The sequence below is a fragment of the Trachemys scripta genome, chromosome 1 (genome assembly GCF_013100865.1).
Source record: "Trachemys scripta elegans isolate TJP31775 chromosome 1, CAS_Tse_1.0, whole genome shotgun sequence".
Taxonomy (NCBI): domain Eukaryota; kingdom Metazoa; phylum Chordata; order Testudines; family Emydidae; genus Trachemys; species Trachemys scripta.
In genome coordinates this window covers 232,388,545-232,413,699 of record NC_048298.1, presented here as the reverse complement: position 1 = coordinate 232,413,699, position 25,155 = coordinate 232,388,545, and the positions used below count along the sequence as shown (strand labels likewise).

Here is a 25,155-nt window from a genome sequence, read left to right as displayed (position 1 = left end):
TTCTTTTCAGAACTGACGGATAGCTTGAATCTATAAGGGGATCATCATGACACTGTCTATCTCTGACAAGCAAGATGGAGATCAGGAGACATCCTTATATAAACACAGTTGATGCACTGTTTCCTCAAAAGCATACACAGTTTCTGTAGGCTACTCGTATAAAATATTTGCTTTATACATTAAACTTACGGGCACATTTCAGCTTGCAAAAACATGAGTGTAGGGAAAGGATTGTATTAGAGCTTTTAATGTCTTTGAACGCTGTGGATGCAGCTGTAGAGGCCACAGAGATGGCTGGGGGAGAATGCCCCCCAGCATAAGTATACATAAGGAAGCTACAGGCTGCCACACAAGGTCCCTCTTCCATCCCACCACAAGCCCTGGTGTAGGAAATGGGCCAGGGGTGGGGCTGGAGCTAGAGGAGGTGGGACCATAACACTCATACAATTCTGGGAGTACCATCACCCACAGACAGTTCAGGCACGGCTGCCATTTCAGCCCCAGGAGTAGCACAGAATTAGGAGGGCTTAACCCTTCTTTCCCTGGGCTGTGAGGTTTGTGCTGCACTTTTAAGAGGCCCAACACAAATTTTTCCCCATGGTATTTTCCAAGCCCCCCGTGGTACTAACCTTATCACTCATCGGCTTAGTTAAGTGTGGTGGGGTAAATGTTACATTAGAAACTGTAACTTTTTAGTACTGGGCAAATGGGGGATATCATTTATCTTGTTAATTTCATATTACGTGTCTCACATTAAAGAACCTATCTGCTTATCCAATTAATATTTATCACTTAAAATATTCTATTTATCATTTGAAATGTCAACTAATTATTTAAATATATTCATAAATGAAGGTTATAGACCTTATGCATCAGTGATGTATGGATTAATTATCTATTACATACAATAAAACCCCTAAACTAAAAAAATATTATTGAGGTTGCAAGGTCAAAAGTTAGGAAATGCCAGAATTATGACTGGACAACCTTAATCTGGGCCCCCTCCATGGCTGCATTATGATATAGTCTTTAATTACATGATCACTTACTCTGTTTCCATTGGACCATGTGTCATTCATTGCACAGGATGGATGGTGCTCACTTAGTGAGCAACTATTCAAAATTTTATTTTCTCCCTGTTCAATCTGTAACCCTAGACCTGATTTACCACATGCTATTCAGACCACACTCTGAAGATAGAATTAGTAATTTCCTTGTGGGATTTTCTATGGCTTTTCTTCATTACAGTACCTGAGTGCTTCACAAACATTCATTTGTTTATCTTCACAAAACCCCCAGGAGATGAGAGGTGGTGGAAGCCCCATTTTGCAGATTTTTTTTTGCAAACTGAGGCACAGAAGGATTGAGGTCAAAAAGTGTCCACTAATTTTGGGTGCCCAATTTGAGGCACCTAAGACTCTGTCCTAGCCCCGGTCCCCTTACCCAGTCAGTCCCAGTTCCTCCCATCCCAGCTCCTCATCTGATCCATCTTTCTCCCCAACCCTGGAGCCCAGCCACTTCCTCCCCCAATTCCTCCCCGACACCCAGCTCCTTGTCCTAGTCTCTTTTCCCAGCCAGTCCCAGTTCTGCTCCTGTACCCAGACTCGTCATCAAATCTGCTTCCCCTCCTTGCCACCTCCTCTCCTCACCCCACTGGTTCTCAGTCTCCTTGTTCAGAAAGTCCCCTAGCTCTTCATACAATCTCAGTCCTCCCCGCACCTACTGGCTTCCCATTCTTCCCGATTACCTCTCCAGCTCCCAATCCTAGCCTCCTTGCCCACCCCAAGTCCCTATTTCCCTCAGCCCCTCCCTGCCAGCCTCCAGTCACAGTTTCTGCCTCCCAAATGTTCCTTGTCCCTGTCTACACCCCTACATGTCTGGCTCTAGTCCCCCCTGCATTTGAATCAGGCAGCTTCCTCTCTCACACTGCCTGGGCCCAATGAGGCACGCGTGCGTATGTGTGTATGTGTGTGGAGGCGGTAGTCATTGAGAGCACAGGAGAGAGAGTCTCCCTGCTCTCAATTCAGGTGCCCAGACCCAGACCGGGCAGCATCCCAGAGCTGCAAGAGCAGGGAAAGTCCTGCTGAGCCCTCGTCTGAAGCATGGTCCATGTGGACGGAATCTTCAGGGAATTTACCTGTAAAATCTAAGAAGTTTCTAAGGCTCATAATGTAGCCAAATGTAGGCAGATTTTCATGGGGATGGAAAAATATGCAACCCTGACACAGAGGCCACCCCCAGCCAAATTTAAAGTCCCTGCTCCAAAGCATATGGGCACTAGAGCTTTTCAAATAAAAGGTTGCCAGAATTTTGTAACATAGGGTAAAAAAAAAAAAAAAATCATTTTGCCCCAACCTCATTCTCAGAAATGTCAGAACCGTTTTGACGGGAATTAAAAGAAAAAAAAATCAGCTTAAAGCAGAACCCAGCATGTAAAATTTCAGCCCAAACAATTAAAGTTTGGCAAAGTAATAAACAACAGAAAACAAGGTCTTCTAACCGAAAGTGTTGGGAACCTTAGTAAAAGGCAGTGCTACTAGCCCCACCTATAATTAGATCACAAAAGTGTGTTTATTTGTGTAACAGTAAATTTTACATGGCTGGTTCAAACAAAACAGAGAAATTATACAAGATTTTAGCTGATAATCCAATATATTCTGATCTTGAAGCATACTTACTCATAATCTTCCTCTTCAAAAATTCTACTCTTATAATATATATCAATGTACGTGTCGTTGACTGTCCAGTACACCTGAAATACTTCAGCGCCTGTTACATTGCAGTCCACTATGATACGTGAGCCTACAAGACAGTGTTACAAAGTGGCAATTTAAATAACTATATTGTAGTTAAGGGCCATACAATTCCCTACACTAATACATATAAGAATGCAAAATCCACTGGAGGTCAGCTACAGGCATGGAGGGGACAGAGGATTTTTCATAGATTCATAGATTCTAGGACTGGAAGGGACCTCGAGAGGTCATCGAGTCCAGTCCCCTGCCCTCATGGCAGGACCAAATTCTATGTAGACCATCCCTGATAGACATTTATCTAACCTACTCTTAAATATCTCCAGAGATGGAGATTCCACAACCTCCCTAGGCAATTTATTCCCGTGTTTAACCATCCTGACAGTTAGGAACTTTTTCCTAATGTCCAACCTAAACCTCCCTTGCTGCAGTTTAAGCCCATTGCTTCTTGTTCTATCCTTAGAGGCTAAGGTGAACAAGTTTTCTCCCTCCTCCTTATGACACCCTTTTAGATACCTGAAAACTGCTATCATGTCCTCTCTCAGTCTTCTCTTTTCCAAACTAAACAAACCCAATTCTTTCAGCCTTCCTTCATAGGTCATGTTCTCAAGACCTTTTATCATTCTTGTTGCTCTTCTCTGGACCCTCTCCAATTTCTCCACATCTTTCTTGAAATGCGGTGCCCAGAACTGGACACAATTCTCCAGTTGAGGCCTAACCAGAGCAGAGTAGAGTGGAAGAATGACTTCTCGTGTCTTGCTCACAACACACCTGTTAATACATCCCAGATCATGTTTGCTTTTTTTGCAACAGCATTATACTGTTGACTCATATTTAGCTTGTGGTCCACTATAACCCCTAGATCCCTTTCCACCGTACTCCTTCCTAGACAGTCTCTTCCCATTCTGTATGTGTGAAACTGATTTTTCCTTCCTAAGTGGAGCACTTCGCATTTGTCTTTGTTAAACTTCATCCTGTTTACCTCAGACCATTTCTCCAATTTGTCCAGGATGGGCAAAGCAACAACAGCAGCTCCACACTACGTTCTCCATGCCTTCCCGCTCCATTTCACAGAAACCCCTCTGACCCAAATGTACAAGTTCAGGGATCTGCAGGTTAGGAAGGGGACTGGCTGGGCCAGACGGAGCTGAATCCAGGAGAGACTAGCCATTCTCTGTGGCATCAGCCATCCAAAATTTTCACAGGGGTTTCCTCACTGGATCTGTTCCACATCTGTAGGTGTTCTGGAGCAGCCACTCCTAAAGAGCACAGAAGGAGCTGTGTTGCAGTGAAGAAGGCGGCTGGGGAAAGCAATGTCGCCTCATACAACTTCCTCTGCCTCTCAAAATATTCCCTGGACATTTCCTAGGGTCTGGAAGGTCAAACCTCTTGTCTGTTCCACTTTCTTCTCCCTCAGGAAGTTAATATATGAGAGACCCTCTGAGCTGAATCTCATGGAGTTTCCTGGCTGCTAAAGGTTTGTCTACATAGTAGCTGAGAGGGTGATTCCCAGCGCAGGTAGACAGACATGCACTACCTCTGCTCAAGACAGCCTGCTAAAAATAGCAGCGTGGCTGTAGCAGCTTGGCTAGCCACCAGAGTATGTACCCAGGGGGTTGGGCAGAATTAAACTTGGGCAGCTAGTCCATGCCACTGTGGCCACACTGCTATTTTTAGCATGCTAGCTTGATCAAAGCTTGTGCGTCTGTCTACCCACGCAGGAAAGCATCATCCCAGCTGTTGTATAGACACACGCTTAGTAGTTTTTTGTTGCATAAGGGGCACTTTTGCTGTAAAGGAAGATATGACTAAGCAAACAGCACTTGGAAATCCTCTTGAGTTTAAATTCCGTTTAGGATACACATTATTATTTTGTTGTAAGAAAACTTGCTTACCAAGTTCTACTTCAATGGTATTGTTTCTTGGGTAAAATATTTCTGGTGGTGTGTTCCGTGGACTCACTAAACAAAAAAACAAAGTTATTTCAGAAATTCAATGGCCGCTGCAGCATATGGTAAGTGCTACACGCCCACAGTGATGACATTCTTAAAGACAGACATGCAAACAGTGACTTCTGAATAGATAGTGATCAATATTAAAATGCAATAGCCAAACCCTTGATGTTTTTGTTTGCTACTTTAGGTTAATTTACTTGTCTCTCTTCTTTAAGTTCTGGGGCTGCTCTATCTTGGCACAAGGGGATCAACCCTGAACACAATGGCGGCAGCAGAACCACAAGAATACGAAAGTGAAGTGTAAACCACCATCTCGCTGTCTCACACACACACACACACACACACACACACACACACACACACACACACAGAGTTCTTTAGCTGTAGCTGAGAATCTGGATAGTATTTTTGAAGTGCAAGGACATAAAAAATAAAAAGGCATATACCTGTCACAGTTAGACTAATGTCTCGTGAAATGTTATATTGTTTTCCCTTGTAAGTATATGATGTTCTGCATGTGTAGTTTCCTTTGTCATGTAGAGTTGCATTTTTAATCACAAGGTAATCATTGAAAGAGACAAACCTTTCCTCTTCAAGCAGCTCACACTCCTAAACACAATTACAATGCTCTGTTAAATCACAGATAGAATACAATATCACGTCCCTCCAGGGCTTGCCTGTATGCTGCAGCCTAAGCTTTTCCTGGACCATAAAGCTGGGACAGTCTCCCTGGTTTGTCTTGGAAAAACACAACATTTCCCTAGGCTCTGAGGTTGTGATTCAAACCAACTCCAGGTCTGTCCACAGACAGGTTTACTTACAATAACTCATTTTACAGAGGGGGAATTAAAGCAATGAGAGGCCAGAATTTGCAGAAAATGTCCACTAACTTAGGATACCTCAATGATAGGGCACCCAACTTGACATACCTAGTATCTGATTTTTTAGAGTACTTAACTTTTTTTTTAAATGGAGCTTTGGATTGCACAGACATTAATCCATCCTCACAACATTCCTGCGAGGAAGGTGGATAACTATTATTATTCAGATTTAACAGTGCGGGAAATGGAGAAAGGAAGACAAAGGAACTTGCCGAAGTCAGACAGTAAGACAGTGGAAGAGGTAGGATTAGATCACAAGACTTTCTGGCATTTCCTGTTTTTTGAGTGCTAGACAACTTTACCAGCACTCTTTTAATGTATTTTTTTACTATGTCATAACCAAGGACTGTTTCGTTAAGAAAAAAACATTTCTATTATGTACAACTGTAACAGTCCCCTTCATAAATAATCAAGGTAGCTTGAACCCTGCACCTTCAAGATTGCCACACAGACCTCTACCACTTAAGCTAAAGGACTAACAGCAAGAAGCAGGAACAAGTTGTGTACCAGCCACTGGAGGAAGTCATGTAGCCCATGGGAATGGTCGGTTACATATGCAGAAGTAGCGCCATTTTACAGGTTGCACAGCCAAGCACACAGATCTAGCACATTCCTTCTAGTAGGCAATGTGGAAAAAAGGAAAAGATTTGAATCTGCCATATTAGAGATGTAGTCATAGGTTTCTGCATCCAGCAGACACCTGAGGATACCATCACAGAGATCTTACGAGATGTAGCCAGGATCGACTCCTCTCTACTGGCACCATGGCAGAAGATCAATGCCTTGAACATCTTCCTGATCCCCTGTATTTCATTTGTCCTGAGGGGATCTGCCATGGTGAAGGTACTTCTTAACAAGGCAGACAGCACCTTTAGGCAGCTAGTGAAGAAGTGGATATTTCTTCCCCAGAGGGCCATCAATGAACTGGTGTACATTTCACACAGGCAGGGAGGCACCAAAGTCCCTCAAATGGGTGATCTGTGCAATGTTGCGGTGATCACTCATGCCTTCTACCTACTGACGTGCCCTGACACCATGGTGAGGAACTTTGCAGAGTGCTATGCATGACGTCATCAGGAAGTGAATAGCCAGGACGTCATCAGGAAGTAAATAGCCAGGACCCCTTCCAACCACCTACTCGAGTGGCTCACTGTAATGCAAATTTGGAAGAGAAGGAGGAGACTGCTTCATTCTGGACTCATACCTGAAATGCTACACAATGACTGGAGAAAGTATCAGCTGCCACTGGACGTGGTGCGAGGAACGCCAGGAGCTGGGAGTCCTGGTGCCACAGGTGAAGAATAAAGAGCACAATATCATCACTCCGAGAGCTAGAACCATGCTGGAGAGGACCCTGAAGGATGCCATCCGCTGCCAGTACGTGGAAAACCTGAAACGGAAGCCAGACGAGGGCAAGGCCTTTGAGATGATATGCAAGTGGGATGACAGCAACCACTCCGGGGGCAGCGTCACCCGATATGCCAACTGGAGGTGCATCCACAAGGCCCGGCTCAACTGCATCCCACTGAACTGAGCCATCTGCCACAGGAATCGGGACAAGCAATGCAGGAAGTGTGGCTATGCCAACGAGACACTACCCTAAGTCCTGTGTAGCTGCAAGCCCCATTCCAGAGCCTGGCATCTGTGACACAATGCCATCCAGAATTGCCTAGTCAGAGCCATCCCGCCACCCCTGAGGAAAGTGGCCGTAAACTCTGCCATCCCCGGAACGGACAGACAACTCCGACTGGACATCGTCATCATCAACAAGGAACGAAAGAAGCTCATCATGCTGGATGTCACAGTTGCCTTTGAAAATAGGACCCTGGCCTTCCACGACACTTGATCTCGGAAGCTGGAGAAATACGTCCTTCTGTCCAACACCTTGAGAGCTAGGGACTGTGAGGTTCAAACTCATGCGCTGATCATCGGAGCTCTGGGTGCATGGGACCCCAGTAACGAGCACGTGTTTAGAGGATGCGGCATTGGTCAATGCTACACTTGGCTGATGTGGCAACTCATGACGTCGGATGCCATCAGATGGTTGAGGGACATCTATCTAGAACACATCACAGGACATTGGCAATACCAGGGGAGATTAGCTGGAGTGCCGATGAGAAGCAAAGTCAGGAAAGTAACTGAAATACTTCCCTGATGGATTGTATTTTCTAAGGGATGACCTATCCTAATTTCTCAATTACTGAGGGACAATCTGCACTCATTGCTATATTTGCTTTCCACAACCAACTCTCTGTATAACTTTTGCATGAGTGATGTACCCAAATATTTGGATACTAATATCTATACTGTATCTTTAGACTTATTAATCTAAATTTGGGTTATTGCTGATTATGTACTATATGTATTGTATGACTTATTTTCATTTTATGTATTTTTAGATAATCTAAGCACTACTTCCAGATGTACAGACACTCTTTCCTCAAGCTGAATATTATATAATTTTAACATTAGCTTTAATACAATTTTTAAATCTGTTCCCTGCGTTTTCAGAATTGACCTTGTGTAACTTCTCAATGGGATATGAATCCTTGCTCACTAATAAGGCTTGTAAAGGGCACCAAACACCGGTGTGGAAAAAAGGTATCTAGAACTCATTGTTGGACAGTCATTAAAAGAAACTAAATATCAAGGTCCTAAAACAGAAACTCCTCTCAAAATGCATTCACGGGGAAAAAAATCATTAATTTTTTTTAAATGATTTGCCAAGAAAACTGGACTTTGAATGAAAAACCCATGTTTTAAAGAAAATAAGAAATACGGACATTAAAGAATCATCATCATCATGTTTTCCATAACTCCCCCACCCTTTCTAATAGATTAAAAGGCAGAAGGGGAGAACATACACTCATTATAACATTGAAATATAAAATGGAGTATTATTAACAGTAAGATTAGGAGTTTTGATAGCTATGTTTTTAATGATTTGTAATTATGGGGAGTGAATGAGTACAAATGAAGTAACTCTTAGGTCAAGACCTTGCTGGCATAAGTGTGGTTTTGGCAATTCCTTTATACAGAATTGATGATTTGCTTAAAATGATATTATTGCCAACAAAACAAAGGTAACATGTTGTGCTGGAAGTCTGGGGGTAAAAACACACAACCCTGTAACAACAAGAAGCCTTTTTAACAGAGGAGATCCAGGGTAAGGTGACACAAAAACAACATGACACCAAAACTGCAAAACCAGAGCACTTGAATTTGAGCATGCACAATGCATGGGTCATCCAAAACCCAAAGGGCTGGTTTGTTAACAGCCCATTGGATCACTATTAAGTAATCTGTAATGCAGAAATGTATTAAAAATACCTAACTGAACAAGGGTCTAAACTGGAGAAACACCAGACCGGAAATTGAAGGAGAGGACTGAAAGACCAGGCCAAGAGATCAGGGAAACAACAACCATCAAGAATTCTAGGAGGACTTCCGATGCCCCGGAATGTGGTAACTTGAGCCCTTTGCCAACTCCGTCTTGTCTGTTATTATTTGTCTGGCATAAATGTATGTCCAGATGCTATAAATGACAATAATTCTGTCAGAAACTGTATAAATAAAGGCCAAAATTGATAACGCCCAAATTGGGTGGATTTGTGACTTAAGTTTCCCAACTTTTACCCTTGGCTGGACCCTTTGGTCCATCAAGGACCCTTGGCTCTCAGCCCAGCACACCTTTGCTAGTCCAAAGAATATCTGGATGAGGGAAAGAGCTGCAGCAACCACCGTCATTTTGACTGCGTAACATAATTGTATAATGGGAAGTGTTAAGCACTCCCTTAATGTAAGAGGGAGCATAGCACCCCCACACAAGATACCTTCCCTTTATGAAAGATGAGAACATTGTTTACTAAATTTATTTTCACAAGGAAATTATATTCAAGGCAGTTACACCTCACTAGCAAGTAAGAATATGGCATGTGGTTTGGTGGCTCAAATTAGAGCTCACTTTCTGATCCATAATTCATAAATACAAGGCACAGACCAAAAATTAGGGGGTGTCTAACTAGTACATGCCTTTAGAGAACAAAAACTAAAGGGTAATTGTCACCTTTTCTCAGTTTATTTTGCAAAAGCTCGTCTCATTTAAAATATGCTGTAGTTTTTCCATTGCCATTCATAAAGATCAGTGACTGATATTAAAAAACACTGATTACAGTTTACATATCAAGGAGTTATGACCGCAAAAAAAGTACTATTTTTACCTTATACCACTGAAGGGGCAAAGTATTCTCCTCATCTCTGAAATAATCCAAATGAGGACACACAACCTTAGCATGTGACGATGTTAGTATCTCCTCCCCAATGGCAAATTCTTCATTAAAGCATAAACCATAAATATTCTTGAAAACTCTTAGGTTCATATATATTTTTCTGCAGCTTGATAAATTCCTGCAATGGAACATAAAATAGCTGAATTAAACTACTTATCGTATTATCCATGTGTATAGCCTCACAACTTCAAGATATGCAGCTTCTTTTAGAAGAGGAAGAGGAGGGGTTTGGAAGTCTGTAGTTTCTATAGTAAACTGACCATTCTATATTTGGCCCAACTTGAAAGCGTAAAAATATTATAAACATGCCCTCTATTGTATTAATTCCCTCCACAGCAGGACTTATGAAGAAATGTAACTATATGCTGATTATCACACCCACCCACCCTCCGCAAAAAAAGCAAAAACAAAAAAAACCCTACGTACAATTTTGCAGCTTACTTCTGCAGTAGTATAACTTTTTTTAAAAAAGTCTTTACCTTATAACACATTCATAGGATCCTGAATCGTCTAAAGTTGCAGGGAGAAACCAAATGAAGTTCTTTTGCTGGTGAATTCTGGAATGCTCGTCTTTAGACACAGATGTTTGGCTACCAGTTTTGTACCAAGTCAAGTTGTAGTCTGTGTTTTCAAAATTCAGTATTTTATCTACTGAACAGTTGACAGCAAGTGGCTGTCCTTTATGTACAAAATTGTGCTTAAGAAACACATCATAGACTTCGCATTCCTCTAAAGGAAGACAAAATGAAAAACAAGAGAAGAGCTTAAAATTTGTAAAATAAAATTTTGAGTTTATTTCTTTACTATGTTGACAAAGTTTACTACAATTTCAACATTCATCCTTAATTCAGTTACAGGAGAGAGAACTACTGTTATTCATCTTCAGACTGGAAGATACATCATCATACTCAAATGATGTGGTAGATGTAGCTAGGCAACTGAAATGAAATATTCTGGTTCTGCATGTTGCACCTTTAAACATGGGCAAATCCCTACTGCAGGGCTGCCATTTTTGTTTTTCATCTTCGATGCAGAATGTTAGTGAATCGTTGTTTTCTCTGACACACACACACAGACTTCTTATTTGTTCTTACTTTGTTTCTTAATGTAGCTTCTTCATCTGAAATAAGCCATCAAAAGAGAGAATAATGCATGTTCCCATCTTTCTGTATGTAAAAGCATCTAGTTAATGGAATTTTGAAGATGAAAGTATAAATTGTACAAATATCAAGGGGTTTCCACTCAGCCACCTTCTCATGAGCATGAAGGGTATGATTTTTAAAAGCACTCAATATTGGCCTAATTCTACTCCCATTGAACTCAGTGGGGTTCTGTGGGAGCGGAATTAGCCTAGCGGTGAGCATTTTTGAAAAATCCTACCTTATGAACCTTTTGTTAGAGTTGTCAACTCTGGTGTCATGGTTATATTTCAGACTCAATCACTACATATTGCTCATCTAAAATTCCTTTTGTTTCAGTTGGATTATGGTTTTCTCTCTCATGCTCTACTTCAACACATTTTTTCTGTAGTACTGTGTGCTGTTAAACTGTTGCTACAGCCTGTGACAAAGGGCTGTATTTTAGTGGTGGGTGAAGTAATTTCTGTACCTATAGAGCCAAAGAAATCCCTTCCCTTTTAAATGTGGAGGGTATGAAACACATGCAAATATTGACCTGATCTGGCTATAAAGAACATAAAGGGTAGTGGAATAGGCTCCTTTCTGCCACCAAACCCGAAGCAGTATCCAAAACAGCGACGTGTTTTACGAACTCCCAACATCAATTTCTAGGAAGCCCTCTCTGTGCCAGCTAGTATTTTCATGGCACAGGTAAGAATTATAAGATGCATAGGCTGGGAGGCCAACAGGAGTACCTGTTGCCATGGTAGAGAGCAGCCAGCGGATATCCCACATGATCAGCCCCTCCCCACTAATGGCCTGCTAGCCACAAAATTTCCATACAGAAGTTAGGACATCCATTGGGCTAGCGAGCCACACAGCTCCTCTGTCCACAGACATAAAACCCATCTTCACCAGAATGATCTGTTAGAAACTCAGTGAATGAAAATTCATCGCGTTTTTCTTTTAATCAGACTGTGTCCGGCTGCAAGCTTTTTGGATAGGAGGATTTGGCCCTTAGCTTGAAAAACAATATAGGATCCTTCGGAATATAAAGGCATTATATGCTATTATGTAGCATTATCGCTATGATATTATTACTACTATTACATGATCAGATAACACTGAATAATACGGCATATTATTGTGCAAATGATATGCTAATACAAATAAGCTATTTTTTTTCTAACTGTAGAGGCAAAGTCAAAATTTCTTGTATTACTGCATATATTTAAGATAAATTTTCATACTGCACCTCATCTATATATATTTTTTTTAAACTTCAACTATATTATATTAAAAAACACGGTTAGGGAAAACCAGATATTTCTCTCACCCCAAACATCTAAATTCAAGTTCCACCTATTAGATCAAGTGAAGAAGCATTTTAGGTTATTGTATTATAGTAATTTATTTATGCTGGTATATATGATAAGGAAGCAAGGCATTAACCAGGATATATGGAGATCACGCTAGCAATTCATATTTTTTTTTTCACTAAATGTGCACATTTTGCATTAGTAACATTCTATGAAAATTCAATAACTGTCTGTCCCCAATAACATCTTATTCAGACCAGATCTATTAGAAATTTAGAGAGAGAGAGAGAGAGAGAGAGAGTGCAGCAGCAGCAGATCTGGATTGTTAGCCCATGACTGAAGGGCAAAGCAAGATGGATGCAATTCAGAGCTATATCTATATGTAAGCAGAGTCAAGATGAGCTCTACCCTGACATCTGGTGGTGAATTATGGAGATTGTGGAAAAGAACTCCAGGGGCTGATCTTGTTTGCATAGGCACACCCACCCGCCTGGCATGAGACAACAGCAACTGAAAGTGGTTACTTTGGATGGGGTGGGATCCCCAGTTTCTCTGTTATTGGGGAAGGAGGAATAAAGTGTTGTTACCCTGATTATGTGAATCAAGGACAATGAAACTGTTTTATGACAGAGGGTCTCACCATCACCTAAGTAGCTCTCGCTAGACAAGGGACATGGGTTCCACAACCCAATGAATTGAGAGAGGATGGGTATTTGTACTTGACAGTATGTGTCTCCCCCCTTCTTGAGGGCCTGAAACACCAATTGTACCCCATCTTCTCTCCACTGTTGAATGTCAGAGCTAACTTTGATTCCATGAGGAGTCCAGTTACAGGCTGCTGAGCTGAATTCACTTTGGGCCAATAGTACACCAGCACTGGGCCTCCCCTCCTATGAGCTGAAATCATTAAGAGTTACTAAGAGCTGAGATCACTGAGTGCTGTGTTAACTAGTGGGGGTGCCTGAAGCTATATTGCTAAGCGGCTGGTGGAGCCGTTTGGAGGAGCAGCGAGCGGCCCAAGGAACGGTGAGCGGAGCCATTTGCGGGGATGGCTGGAGCAGCTCACAGGTCAGTGAATGGAGCAGAGCCATTTGCGGGGATGACTGGAGCGGCTCACAGGTCGGTGAGGGGAGCGGAGCAGCTCGTGGCAGGGCAGGAAGTGGACTGGCTCATAGTGAAGGCGGCGGCGGCACCCCACGGAGAGATGGCTGGTCAGCCTCGGATCATGTAAGGTGCCCCTTAACACCCTGTGTGCCCCCCTTTTACGCTGGGGCTGCACTGACCAGGGACAGAGACTTTGGGGGTTGTTGGACTTTGGGTGGTTGCTGGACCCAAGAGACTTTGCGGTTGGACTTTGGGGACTCTGGGTGCTTTTTGGGTTGCTGGATTCAAGAACCAAAGGGAAAGGACACGGCCCAATTTGCTGGGGTGGGTCTTTTGCTCAAGATTTGTGTTATGAATCCTGTTTGTGGTGTTTTTTCCAATTTAATGCTGATGTCGTTTACCTCATGTTATTAAACATTTTCTGCTACACTCAGACTCCGTGCTTGCGAGAGGGGAAGTATTGCCTCTTAGAGGCGCCCAGGGGTGGTATGTAATTGTCCCAGGTCACTGGGTGGGGGCTTGAGCCGGTTTTGCATTGCGTTATTGAAACGGAACCTCTAGATACAGAACCCGGCCCTTGTTGCTGCCAACTTAGATGGGCAGAAGGGTTACATATACAAAAAGTAGGTTATCATAACTAAGCAAAATGATTAACTGGTTACAAAGTTGATATCTTCAAATTTATGACCATGAGTATGTTTCATTATAATGTGAACACATTCAGCAAAGCTAAGCCCCAGAAGTTGTCCAATAAGACATTTAATATGCCAGAATGCTGCATATTACACTCTGCTTCAAAGATTTCTACTGTTATTAAGACAGTATGCAATGGAAACATTTGCATCCCCTAAGCACAGAAGTACCACTATTATTAAGATTGCTTATCTTTAGATGTACATATATTTGGAAACAGCTACTCTCGAAGAAAATTACTGTAATGTCTGTGAAAGAACCAATTTCAGAACAAACCCTTAAGGATCCACTGATTAACTTACCTGCCTTGAGTGAATAAAGAAATACTGTTATACTGCACAAAAACAATGTTGTTGATGTCATGTTTCACTAGAGAGGGTAAAAAAAAGAAAGACCTCAATAATGGCTCTCAAAAAACACTTCAAAGCTGAATTTCAATAGTTTATATCAGGGGTAGGCAACCTATGGCACACATGCCAAAGGCGGCACGCGAGCTGATTTTCAGTGGCACTCACACTGCCTGGGTCCTGACCACCGGTCCGGGGGGCTCTGCATTTTAATTTAATTTTAAATGAAGCTTCTTAAACATTTTAAAAACCTTATTTACTTTACATACAACAATAGTTTAGTTCTATATTATAGACTTATAGAAAGAGACCTTCTAAAAACATTAAAATGTATGACTGGCACGCGAAACCTTACATTAAAGTGAATAAATGAAGACTCGGCACAGCACTTCTGAAAGGTTGCCGACCGATAGTTTATATTAACGTACTCCACCCATTTATATTAATGTACTCCACACATTATTTAAATTTATATAGTACTTTTCTTCCAGAAGGCTCTCAACACGCTTTATAAATTTGCAGTACATTGGAGGGAATCACCTACCCAGTAGTGCAGTGGTTTTCAACGGTGGTCCACAGACCCCTGGGGGTCTGCAGACTGCATCTAAGCTGTCTGTGAAATGTTGTCTTCACTACAGAACAATAGTTTTCAATCTCTGGTCCACGGACCCCTGGGGAACCGCCGACTGTCGAAGATTTCCAAAGGGGTCCGCACCTCCATTAGAAATCTTTTAGGGATCCACAAATGAAAAAAGGTTGAAAAGCACTGTGCACTAGTGAAATACACCCATTTCTGCAATGGAACAATGGGACCATTCTGCACCAGTCACACTACACAGCACTTGTTTTCTATTGGGGGGGGGAGTGAAGAATAGCTTCTTCAATTGAAACAGAGGGATTTTAGCTAGGAAGAATATAATTACCTAAAAACTGCAATTAGAGCAGGACACGAGGGTTAACCACTCTATTCTTGTGAAAAGGGCCAAGGATCTTTAGATGATCACTGGTTCACATCTCAGGCACTTCCAGCTGAGCAGTACCCCTTGTATAATATTGTGAGATGAGCTCAGAAGAACGCTGTGTACTGAGTCAACAGCATTACATCTTGCAACACCTGCTTGCCTTTTATTTTTTAAACTCCTCCTTATATGTTTCCCTTTCAAGTATCAAACAGGACCAGTCTTACTTAGCTATGAGAAAGGGTGAATGGCTGCAAGAATGTGGAGCACAAAGAGTATGTTGAGCATTAAAAAGTAAAGACAAACATTTCTGGGTGGAATTTCAGAAACTTCCTATAATGATCAAACCTGACATTTTCTCATTGAATTCAGTACATAAATAACAATGCTTAACTTAGCATAACTCCTTGGTGTCACTTTAAAAAATGAAAATATTTTGATGGAAAGAGAACAATATATCAAAGAATAGGATCATTTCTGGCGTCCAGTTATTTTCTGCCATTTTCCCCTTTATAAGTTTTTGCACAAGTTTGGGTAGATTTTTAATACCAGATACGTTAGCCTCCAGCTGTCTTATCTGTACTTAGTACCAGATAGTCTTACTGTTGGGGTGCCCCCATAAATGAAACATTGAGAAACAGAATGCTGGTTTCCTGCCGTTCTCTGGCCAAATCACCAGTGCAGTTCCCTGCATGCTGCCCCTCCTCTCCAAACTGCTCTTTTGAGCCACCTGAGCTTCCTTCAGTGTGGGAGACCTCTTAACAGGGCATCCCAGGGATTTCCCTAGATGCCCCCTGGGGGGGTGTACAGCCCCCTGAATTTCCCCATCACCACCCCCCGTTACATGCAGTGCTACCAATTTAGTTGTTGGTTGGACATTTGAATTGAAATGAAATTGAAATATTAATACACACTTTAAAAGCATACACAATATATGAGAAAATACTTGTATCGGAGAAAGCATAATGGGTTTGAAAAGTATGAACAAAGACTAGCTTCCTCATACAGCTGTTATTTATGACAATGTTGGCACATTTGTTTTGGCTATATTGGCCTAACTAATCATTTCAAATGATAATTTATAAGGTCTGAATGAGCTCTCCCCGATAGCTAATGATGAGCCAGTGATGGGTGGAAAGGCTTCAGGACCAGACTGTATTTACATGAACACACCTACTCTGCCTAGGTATCCAGCAGACAGAGTTATGCTACCCAAGTGATCAATTTTGGCTAGTCTTGGGTTACAAATCACTTAAGTATGAAATGTTGTTATCCTGATTGTAGGAGTAAAGGGCAGCAGGACTGTGCTTAGACTGACTGAACAAGGGGGGTCTCCCTCAGTGCTTAATTTGTGCTAGGGCTTGCCAGGGCTGAGCCCCGGCACCTCTAGGCTTGGCAGTTCATAGCCCTGGGACCTCTGGGCTTGTCACATCAGTTATGAAAGTAACAAACTTGCTTGAGCCCCAGCACCTCTTTCATTACAAATTAAGCACTGGTCACCCTCAACTGAACTGCGCTCTCTAAGCAGGAGGTTTGGATGCCACATCCTAGTGAAGGGGGGCAGGGGGAGATAGGTGTTTTGCTTGGTGGTGTGGGCTCTGCCTAAGAGGCACAGGCACTATTTCACCTGCCTCTCTCTCCTGTTTAGAGAGAGAGAACTGATTAGACTTCATAGAGAGTCTGTTGGTTTGTTAAGTGACCACTAGAACTGAAATCACTGATGATCGGGTCTAAGTGCTTAGACCTGCTGTGGGGTAATGTTTCTGTGGAAGAGACAGCCCAGCCTGCACCAGCAGTTTCCCCCACTGAGAGCTGAAATCACTGAGCAGTGGGTGGAACCTCAAGAGACCGACTTGCAGAGGTCACAGTGGCAGGTGGTAGCAGAAGGTGACAGTGCAGGGCCATTGGGGAGGGAGCGGTAGAGTGAACATAGGCACAACAAACAGCAGCCAGAGCATTGGACTATGTTTTAGTGACTTCGCTCCAGAATGCTAGATTTGTGACAGGAAACTAATCTTGTCTTCCAACAGCGACTATTCCAGGTGCTTCAGAGGAATGAACAGAAGAGGGAATCATTGAATGATCCATCCCATCGTCCACTCCCAGCTTCTGATGAACAGAGGCTAGGGACAGTCAGAGCATAGTGTTGCATCCCTGCCCAACCTGGCTAATAGCCACTGATGGACCTAATCTCCATGAACTTATCTAGTTCTTTTTTGAACCCTGTTATAATTTTGGCCTTCACAACATCCCTGGCAAAAAGTTCCATGGGTGACTGTGCATTGTGTGAAGAAATACTTCCTTTTGTTTGTTTTAAATCTACTGCCTATTAATTTCATTGGGTGACCCCTGGTTCTTGTGTTAAGTGAAGGAGTAAATAACACTTCCTTATTCATTTTCTCCACACCAGTCAAGATTTTATAAGCCTCTATCATATCCCCTCTTAGTCGTCTCTTTTCCAAGCTGAAAAGTCCCAGTCTTTTTAATCTCTCCTCATATGGAATCTGTTCCATACCACTAATCATTTTTGTTGCCCTTCCCTGTACCTTTTCCAATTCCAATATATCTTTTTTGAGATGGGGTAACCAGAACTGCATGCAGTATCAAGATGTGGGCATATCATGGATTTATATAGTAAAAGTAGAGGAGCTTGGTTTGCCAGACTGATCAGCTAAGCCAATACTGACAACCTATATGGAAAGGCTGCAAAACACCATGCCTCTGGACTGCATCAACATGCAGAAAGCCTTATAAGCCAGTCACTGTCAAAACCAATTTTAGAACTTACTGAGGCTATTAAGAATGCTGGAGACACAACTCAGTTTATGTGAACCAACATGGCTGTTGCATCATACTTTCTATTTAAGCAACAGATACCACACACTACAAACTGGAGGCCAATGCTAAGTGCATTGTCACTTGTTAATCCTGAAGTCAGACACTGGTTTCGAACAAAGACTGGCAAATGCTCGCTATCTTTCTGAAAAAACTCAGCTGACTCTCTAGAAGCATGCAGTGCAACAGTGAAAAACTCAGCAGTTGAAAAAGTGAAGAACTCTCTCACCATATTCAAAATATGTGCATACATGGTTGATGAATGCACCAGTGCAAATAGGCATCAAGTATTAAGTCATTGTGTATGTTATCTTGATGTCTGTGGTAGGCTGATAGATGCATTTTAGATGTTCAGGTTATAAGAAACATCAGCTGCATCTGCGATATCTTAGAAGAGTTAAATCCTTGTAAATTGAACCCCAAACAGATGGCTGCTTGTGCATTTGATGGAGCTACAAGCTTCTCTAGAAGACATAATGGAGTACAAGCTTTGCTCAGAGAAAAGTATCAGAGGGGTAGCCATGTTAGTCTGGATCTGTAAAAAGCAACAAAGAATCCTGTGGCACCTTCTAGACTAACAGATGTATTGGAGCATAAGCTTTTGTGGGTGAATACCCACTTTGTCAGATGCACTTAATGGTTTCCATTACATACGTCTGACGAAGTGGGTATTCACCCATGAAAGCTTATGCTCCAATACATCTGTTAGTCTAGAAGGTGCCACAGGATTCTTTGTTGTTTTTTTTCAGAGAAAAGTGTAACCCTACACACTGCAGAGGCCATCTATTCCATCTAGCACTAGTACAAGCTGCAGAAACTTCAAAATACATTAAAAAGCCATAAATATAATGTCTCTTTTATACTCTTTTTTTTTCAGCAAGAGTCCAAAAGGATTGAACATCTTGGAAACAAATAGAAGATACACTGGGATTGAAGTTCAGATTAGTCCAACCTGGGAAAACCTGCTGCCTTTCTCATGAGTGATTCTTGGCTGTTGTATTACAATTACTGCAACCGTTATTACTGGCTTTGGAAAGTATCCACCAAGATAGGACAGATCTAAAGTAGTGAGGCTGGTGGACTACTTTTGTTACTAAGTTCAGAGAAGGCTATCGCCATTCTCTCTTGTAAGTCTACTGTTGAAACCGCTTGGGTCATTAAACAATGTCATCCAGGTATCTGCTACAATAGTAGTAGATCTTTGTCTACCCTTGGATCAATCAGAGATATCTATTGAAAATGTACTGGAAGAAGCAAAGACTTCAGTCCAGAAGCTGACTAATGAAGGTACTTATATTGACTCCTTAAGTGAGGACAAGAAGTGTTTGTTAAGCCAGCTGAAAAAGTACACAGACTTGATTCTTACAAATCTACAATAGCAATTTCTGGATTCTACTCAACCTCTACGTAGCTTTTACAGATGCCCATCTTATAAAACACCTACAGTTGAGTGGAGTGAGGCACCACCAACAATAGGGCTGCTATGTGATCCGGACACAATAGAGAATTTTGAACACAGAGTGGACTATAATACAACGAACGAAAGAAGATTTAATTTCAACTTCTTTATCAGCACTAGTAGTTCGACCCAATCTTTGTACTATGTTTCCTGGGACGAAAGAAGTAGGAATTCATCCCTTGCTACTCCCAGTCACAACAGCTACAGTTGAGCATTCTTCTTCCTCATTGAATAGAATTTTGTGTTCTGAAAGAAGTCGCCTTCTGCCTGATCACGAACATATCATGAAGGACTGGAAGTAACGGACACACAAGAAGACACCAAAGAGTTCAAAATTATAAGAAACCAAGAAGGATGTAGATGTAGTGCTTCATCGTAGGCTTGATTAGCCAGCTTTAATTTTTGTGATGATTTTAAAACGAGTTAAATCTAATAAAATGATTGTGAAACATTTTTCAGTTTTTACTATGTGCCATACAGCCCACCTTTGCCCTCATGGTCTCAACCCTCGTTGGTCCTCATCCCCCATATATTCCAACACCCCCCTAATTTCAATTCCTGGGGAAAGCACTGGGGCATCCCTCCCACACACAGGCACAAAACAACTTAAAGCAAGTCCCCTCTCTCCTTATGGTCAGTAGGGAGAGGAGAACCATCCACCACTGTGAATGTAAGTTGCTGCTGAGTGTGCTGAGTTGGGCCCCTGCACTCACTGAGGTCAATGAAAAAACTCCAATTGATTCCAATGGTGCAGGATCAAGTCTTAAATGTTCCTCCTCCTATCAGATTCCCCACACGAGCAAAGCTGCACTCCTCTCATTCCCCACTATTCCCCAGTGCTGGCTCCCCATCTTATTTTCTCTTTATTCCTCTGAATATTTGATATAAACAGTTAAAACACTAGAAGTAGTCTCACTTAATCTTTAAAGAACTGTAGCCTTCAATGCATGTAGGATGAACTTTGCATACTAATGGCTTTCTTTCTAGGAAAGTTTTGAATGCCCTCTGACCAGACAAATGGATCAAAATTGTAAAATATGAGTGAGTCCTGTTTCTCCAATGTGAAAGGAACAACACATAGGCAGGCAAAATATCACATTGTTCCTTTTAAATAAATCCATTTGTATTTTGTACCAGAAAAAAGGAAAATATATTTTTAACAATTTTTATAAACTGCAAAGTATTCTGAATCCCTTTAGTCATCACTTAAGAATTCACACCTCTTAATTTTCTCACTTCTGATCAAAAGAGAATTGCTCTATAATTCAATTAAAGTCTTTGCAAGCAGAGGCATTCCTTCTAGGAAAGGATCACCTGGCAGGTGTTTGTACATTTAACTGTTACTGAAGATTTAGACCCTGATCCTGAAAATTTATCTGAAGGGGTGGATCCTCATGCACAAAGACCAGCTGATATCATTGGAGTCCAGCCATGGGCATGCAGTTGCAGGATTAGGGCCCAAGTTATATTCATTAAGTATTTTTCTGTAAGATGAAATCCCTTCAGAACAACCCAAGTGGATAACTACAAAAGCAGCAGCATTATTTCTTGAAAGTCCCAACCAGAAGTATTTGCATATAATTAAAAAACATATGAATAAGAAAGTAATTTCTCGGAGTTATAAGAAGAATGTAACTGAGTTGCAGGTTCAATCTCTATACATTTTAACTGGAGTCAACTCTGTGATGCTTGCTCAAGAGAGCGTACAGCGGTTGTGGATACTGTTCTCCCAGATCAGGGGTTCTCAAACTGAGGGTTGGGACCCCTCAGGGGACCGCAAGGTTATTATATGGGGGGGGGTTGCGAGCTGTCAGCCTCCACCCCAAAATCTGCTTTGCCCCCAGTATTTAAAATGGTGTTAAATACATTAAAAAGTGTTTTTAATTTATGGGGGGGAGGGGTCGGACTCAGAGGCTTGCTGTGTGAAGGGGGTCACTGGTACAAAAGTTTGAGAACCACTGTCCTAAATGAGCTTCCCGACCACAGAGCCAAGGCAGAGTAAAGGGTCCTTATATGTATAATTTCTCTCAGAAATTCACGCATAGTCAAAAGACAACAAGGAGTCTGGTGGCACCTTAAAGGCTAACAGATTTATTTGGGCATAAGCTTTCGTGGGTAAAAACCTCACTTCTTCAGATGCATGGAGTGAAAGTTACAGATGCAAGCATTATATACTGACACATGGAGAGCAGGGAGTTACTTTGCAAGTGGAGAACCAATGTTGACAGGGCCAATTCAATCAGGGTGGATGTAGTCCACTCCCAATAATAGATGAGAAGGTGTCAATTCTAGGAGAGGAAAAGCTGCTTCTGTAATGAGCCAGCCACTCCCAGTCCCTATTCAAGCCCAGATTAATGGTGTTAAATTTGCAAATGAATTTTAGTTCTGCTGTTTCTCTTTGAAGTCTGTTTCTGAAGTTTTTTTGTTCAATGATAGTGACTTTTAAATCTGTAATAGAATATCCAGGGAGATTGAAGTGTTCACTTACTGGCTTTTGTATGTTACCATTCCTGATGTCCGATTTGTGTCCATTTTTTCTTTTGCGGAAGGACTGTCCGGTTTGGCCAATGTACATGGCAGAGGGGCATTGCTGGCACATGATGGCATATATAACATTAGTGGATGTGCAGGTGAATGAGCACTTGATGGTGTGGCTGATCTGGTTGGGTCCTCTGATGGTGTCGCCAGAGTAGATATGGGGACAGAGTAGGCAACGAGGTTTGCTACAGAGATTGGTTCCTGGGTTGGTGTTTCTGTGGTGTGGTGTGTAGTTGCTGGTGAGTATTTGCTTCAGGTTGGGGGGGTTGTCTGTAAGCGAGGACTGGCCTGCCTCCCAAGGTCTGTGAGAGGGAGGGATCATTTTCCAGTATAGGTTGTAGATCGTGTAAGTGGATCTCTTGTGTGGACAATGCTTCCTCAGTTCTCGTCCCCTACTGCCCCACCTCCACTTGCGCTACATTGATGACATCTTCATCATATGGACCCATGGAAAGGAGGCCCTTGAAGAATTCCACCTGGACTTCAACGATTTCCACCCCACCATCAACCTCAGCCTGGACCAGTCCACACAAGAGATCCACTTCCTGGACACTACAGTGCAAATAAGTGATGGTCACATAACCACCACCCTATACCGGAAACCTACTGACCACTATACGTACCTACATGCCTCCAGCTTCCATCCAAGACACATCACGTGATCCATTGTCTACAGCCAAGCCCTAAAATACAACCGAATTTGCTCCAACCCGTCAGACAGAGACAAACACCTACAAGATCTTTATCAAGCATTCTTAAAACTACAATACCCACCTGGGGAAGTGAGGAAACAGATTGACAGAGCAAGACGGGGACCCAGAAATCACCTACTACAGGACAGGCCCAACAAGGACAATATCAGAACACCACTGGCCATCACATACAGCCCCCAGCTAAAACCTCTCCAGCGCATTGTCAATGATCTACAACCTATCCTATGGGATAGCTATGGGATAACTACCCACAGTGCAACGCTCCGGAAATCGATGCTATCCCCGGAACATGGATGCACATCGCCGAATTAATGTGCTTAGTGTGGCCGCATACATTCGATTTTATACAATCGGTTTCCAAAATTCAAATTCTGTAAATTAGGATTAATCCCATAGTGTAGACATAACCTCACTTCTTCAGATGCATAGAGTGAAAGTTAGGGTTTTACCCATGAAAGCTTATGCCCAAATAAATCTGTTAGTCTTTAAGGTGCCACCAGACTCCTTGTTGTTTTTGTAGATACAGACTAACACGGCTACCCCCTGATAGTAAAAAGAGTAATTAAAATAATGACTCTGTTATTTGCAGAGAAAAATGTTGCCTGGTCAAAAAAGTACTGGACCCAATATTGTGACCTCATTCTCATACTCATACCATTCAAAAGAGACAATACTTTAGGCTTCCTCTCTGCCCCCCTCTTCTAAATACAAGATATTAAAATGTAGATTTTATAGCACACTCTGGATGACCTAACTCTTCCATCAGGAAACCAGTACCCCCAGTTTTGTGATGCTAATTGGACTGGTTCAGTGGCAGTCGCAGAATAATGGATCAACTTTCTGTTGGTGAGAGACACAGCAGTTGGTCCAATAAAAGAGATTACCTCACCCACCAGGTCTCTCTAATATCCTGGGACCAACACAGTTACAACTACACTGCATTCAGAATAATGAGTCTTGCCAGCAGTAAAATCAACAGGAGACCCTACTCTGTAATATATATTTACTGGGTGGTCACCTGATAAAGACGGAAAAATAATCTTAACCACCTATTTTCTCCTTTTGTATATACCAAGTGTATCCCATTTGAACATGTTTTCATGCAGCTTTCTCTTCCTTTTGATGACACAAACTGAGTCAGATATTAATCCTGGGCTGCTTTAAGTATTTTAATATTATCTATTATTTTTCATCCTAAGTTTAAAAAAATGAAGTTCAGTTTGCATTCATTTTAAACGGAAGCTCCAATTTCAAGAGGTTGGGGTTCCAAACTAAGCGAGAATCTTTTTCTCGGTCGGTTTTTCCGTGCGCTGATACTAATGGGAAGTAATAGCTACTTTTAAAACCCGCCTCACGCAGAGTAGATATGGCTGAGGTTGAACTTGTTACTCAACCTCGGCTTGCAACAGGCGCAACACGTGGGGCTCCAGCGGCACCTAGCACGCGCCCAACCTCTAGCTAGGGCTGGGGTCTGAGTTCGGATTCTTGGTCAGTCCTAACTCCTGGGAACAGCTGCCAGGGACACGGCTCCGGGGGAGGGGGTCCCGACAGCTTCCCAGGGCTGCGGATGCGGGGTTGCTCCTGGCTCCCACTGCCTGTCTGGGCAGCGCCTTCTGCGGCGGGGTCGGGGGCAGAACCGACCTGCGCGGGGCTCCCTGCGACCCGCCCGCCGCCGAGCCCCGACCCCGGAGCCACCCTCCCCGGCAGGTGCCCCGAGGCGTGTTGGACGGTGACCCCGGCTGGCTGCCCCGGGGCGCGGCGGGGGCGGGAGGTATTAAGCCGGCTCCAGGGGGTCGGGACTCCCGGCGCGGAGCGGGGGAGGGTCCCACAGGCTCACAGCCCCTATTCCGAGCGCGGCCCCCTGGCCAGCGGCATCCGCGCGGTTCCCCGCCCGGAGACGGACCCGGCCAGCCCCCGCTCCCCGCACCTACCTGCCGCTGCGGTGCTGCTGCCGCCTCCTGCCAGCTCCCGCCCGCGTCAGAAGCGAGCGGGCGGGGCCGGGGTGGCAGTCGCGGAGCCGGAGAGACCGAGCAGCAAAGGAGCTGGGACTGGGACCGGGAGCGCAGCGGTCCTGGGTCCCCTTTTTCTCCCCCCCCCGCCAAAGAGCCCCGATGGCAGCAGGGGCACCCGAGCGGGTCCCTGCTCCCAAAGGATGGGGGGGGGTCTCTGCTGTGCCTTTACCAGCCCGGCCC

At 43.0% G+C, this 25,155-nt stretch overlaps 1 protein-coding gene across 1 annotated transcript in view; it reads right to left on the bottom strand.

Moving 5' to 3' along the window:
• Positions 1 to 24,934, bottom strand: part of LOC117871356 (interleukin-1 receptor type 1-like) — a gene marked incomplete at its 5' end in the record, with an annotated part of 29,990 nt that extends 5,056 nt beyond the window's left edge. The window contains 6 exons of the mRNA XM_034759263.1: positions 2,679 to 2,802; positions 4,649 to 4,714; positions 5,155 to 5,317; positions 9,810 to 9,996; positions 10,358 to 10,607; positions 24,895 to 24,934. Coding sequence (XP_034615154.1) covers positions 2,679 to 2,802; positions 4,649 to 4,714; positions 5,155 to 5,317; positions 9,810 to 9,996; positions 10,358 to 10,607; positions 24,895 to 24,934 — 830 coding nt within the window. The remainder of the gene's footprint in view (positions 1 to 2,678; positions 2,803 to 4,648; positions 4,715 to 5,154; positions 5,318 to 9,809; positions 9,997 to 10,357; positions 10,608 to 24,894) is intronic.
• Between the last annotated feature and the right edge of the window lie 221 nt (positions 24,935 to 25,155).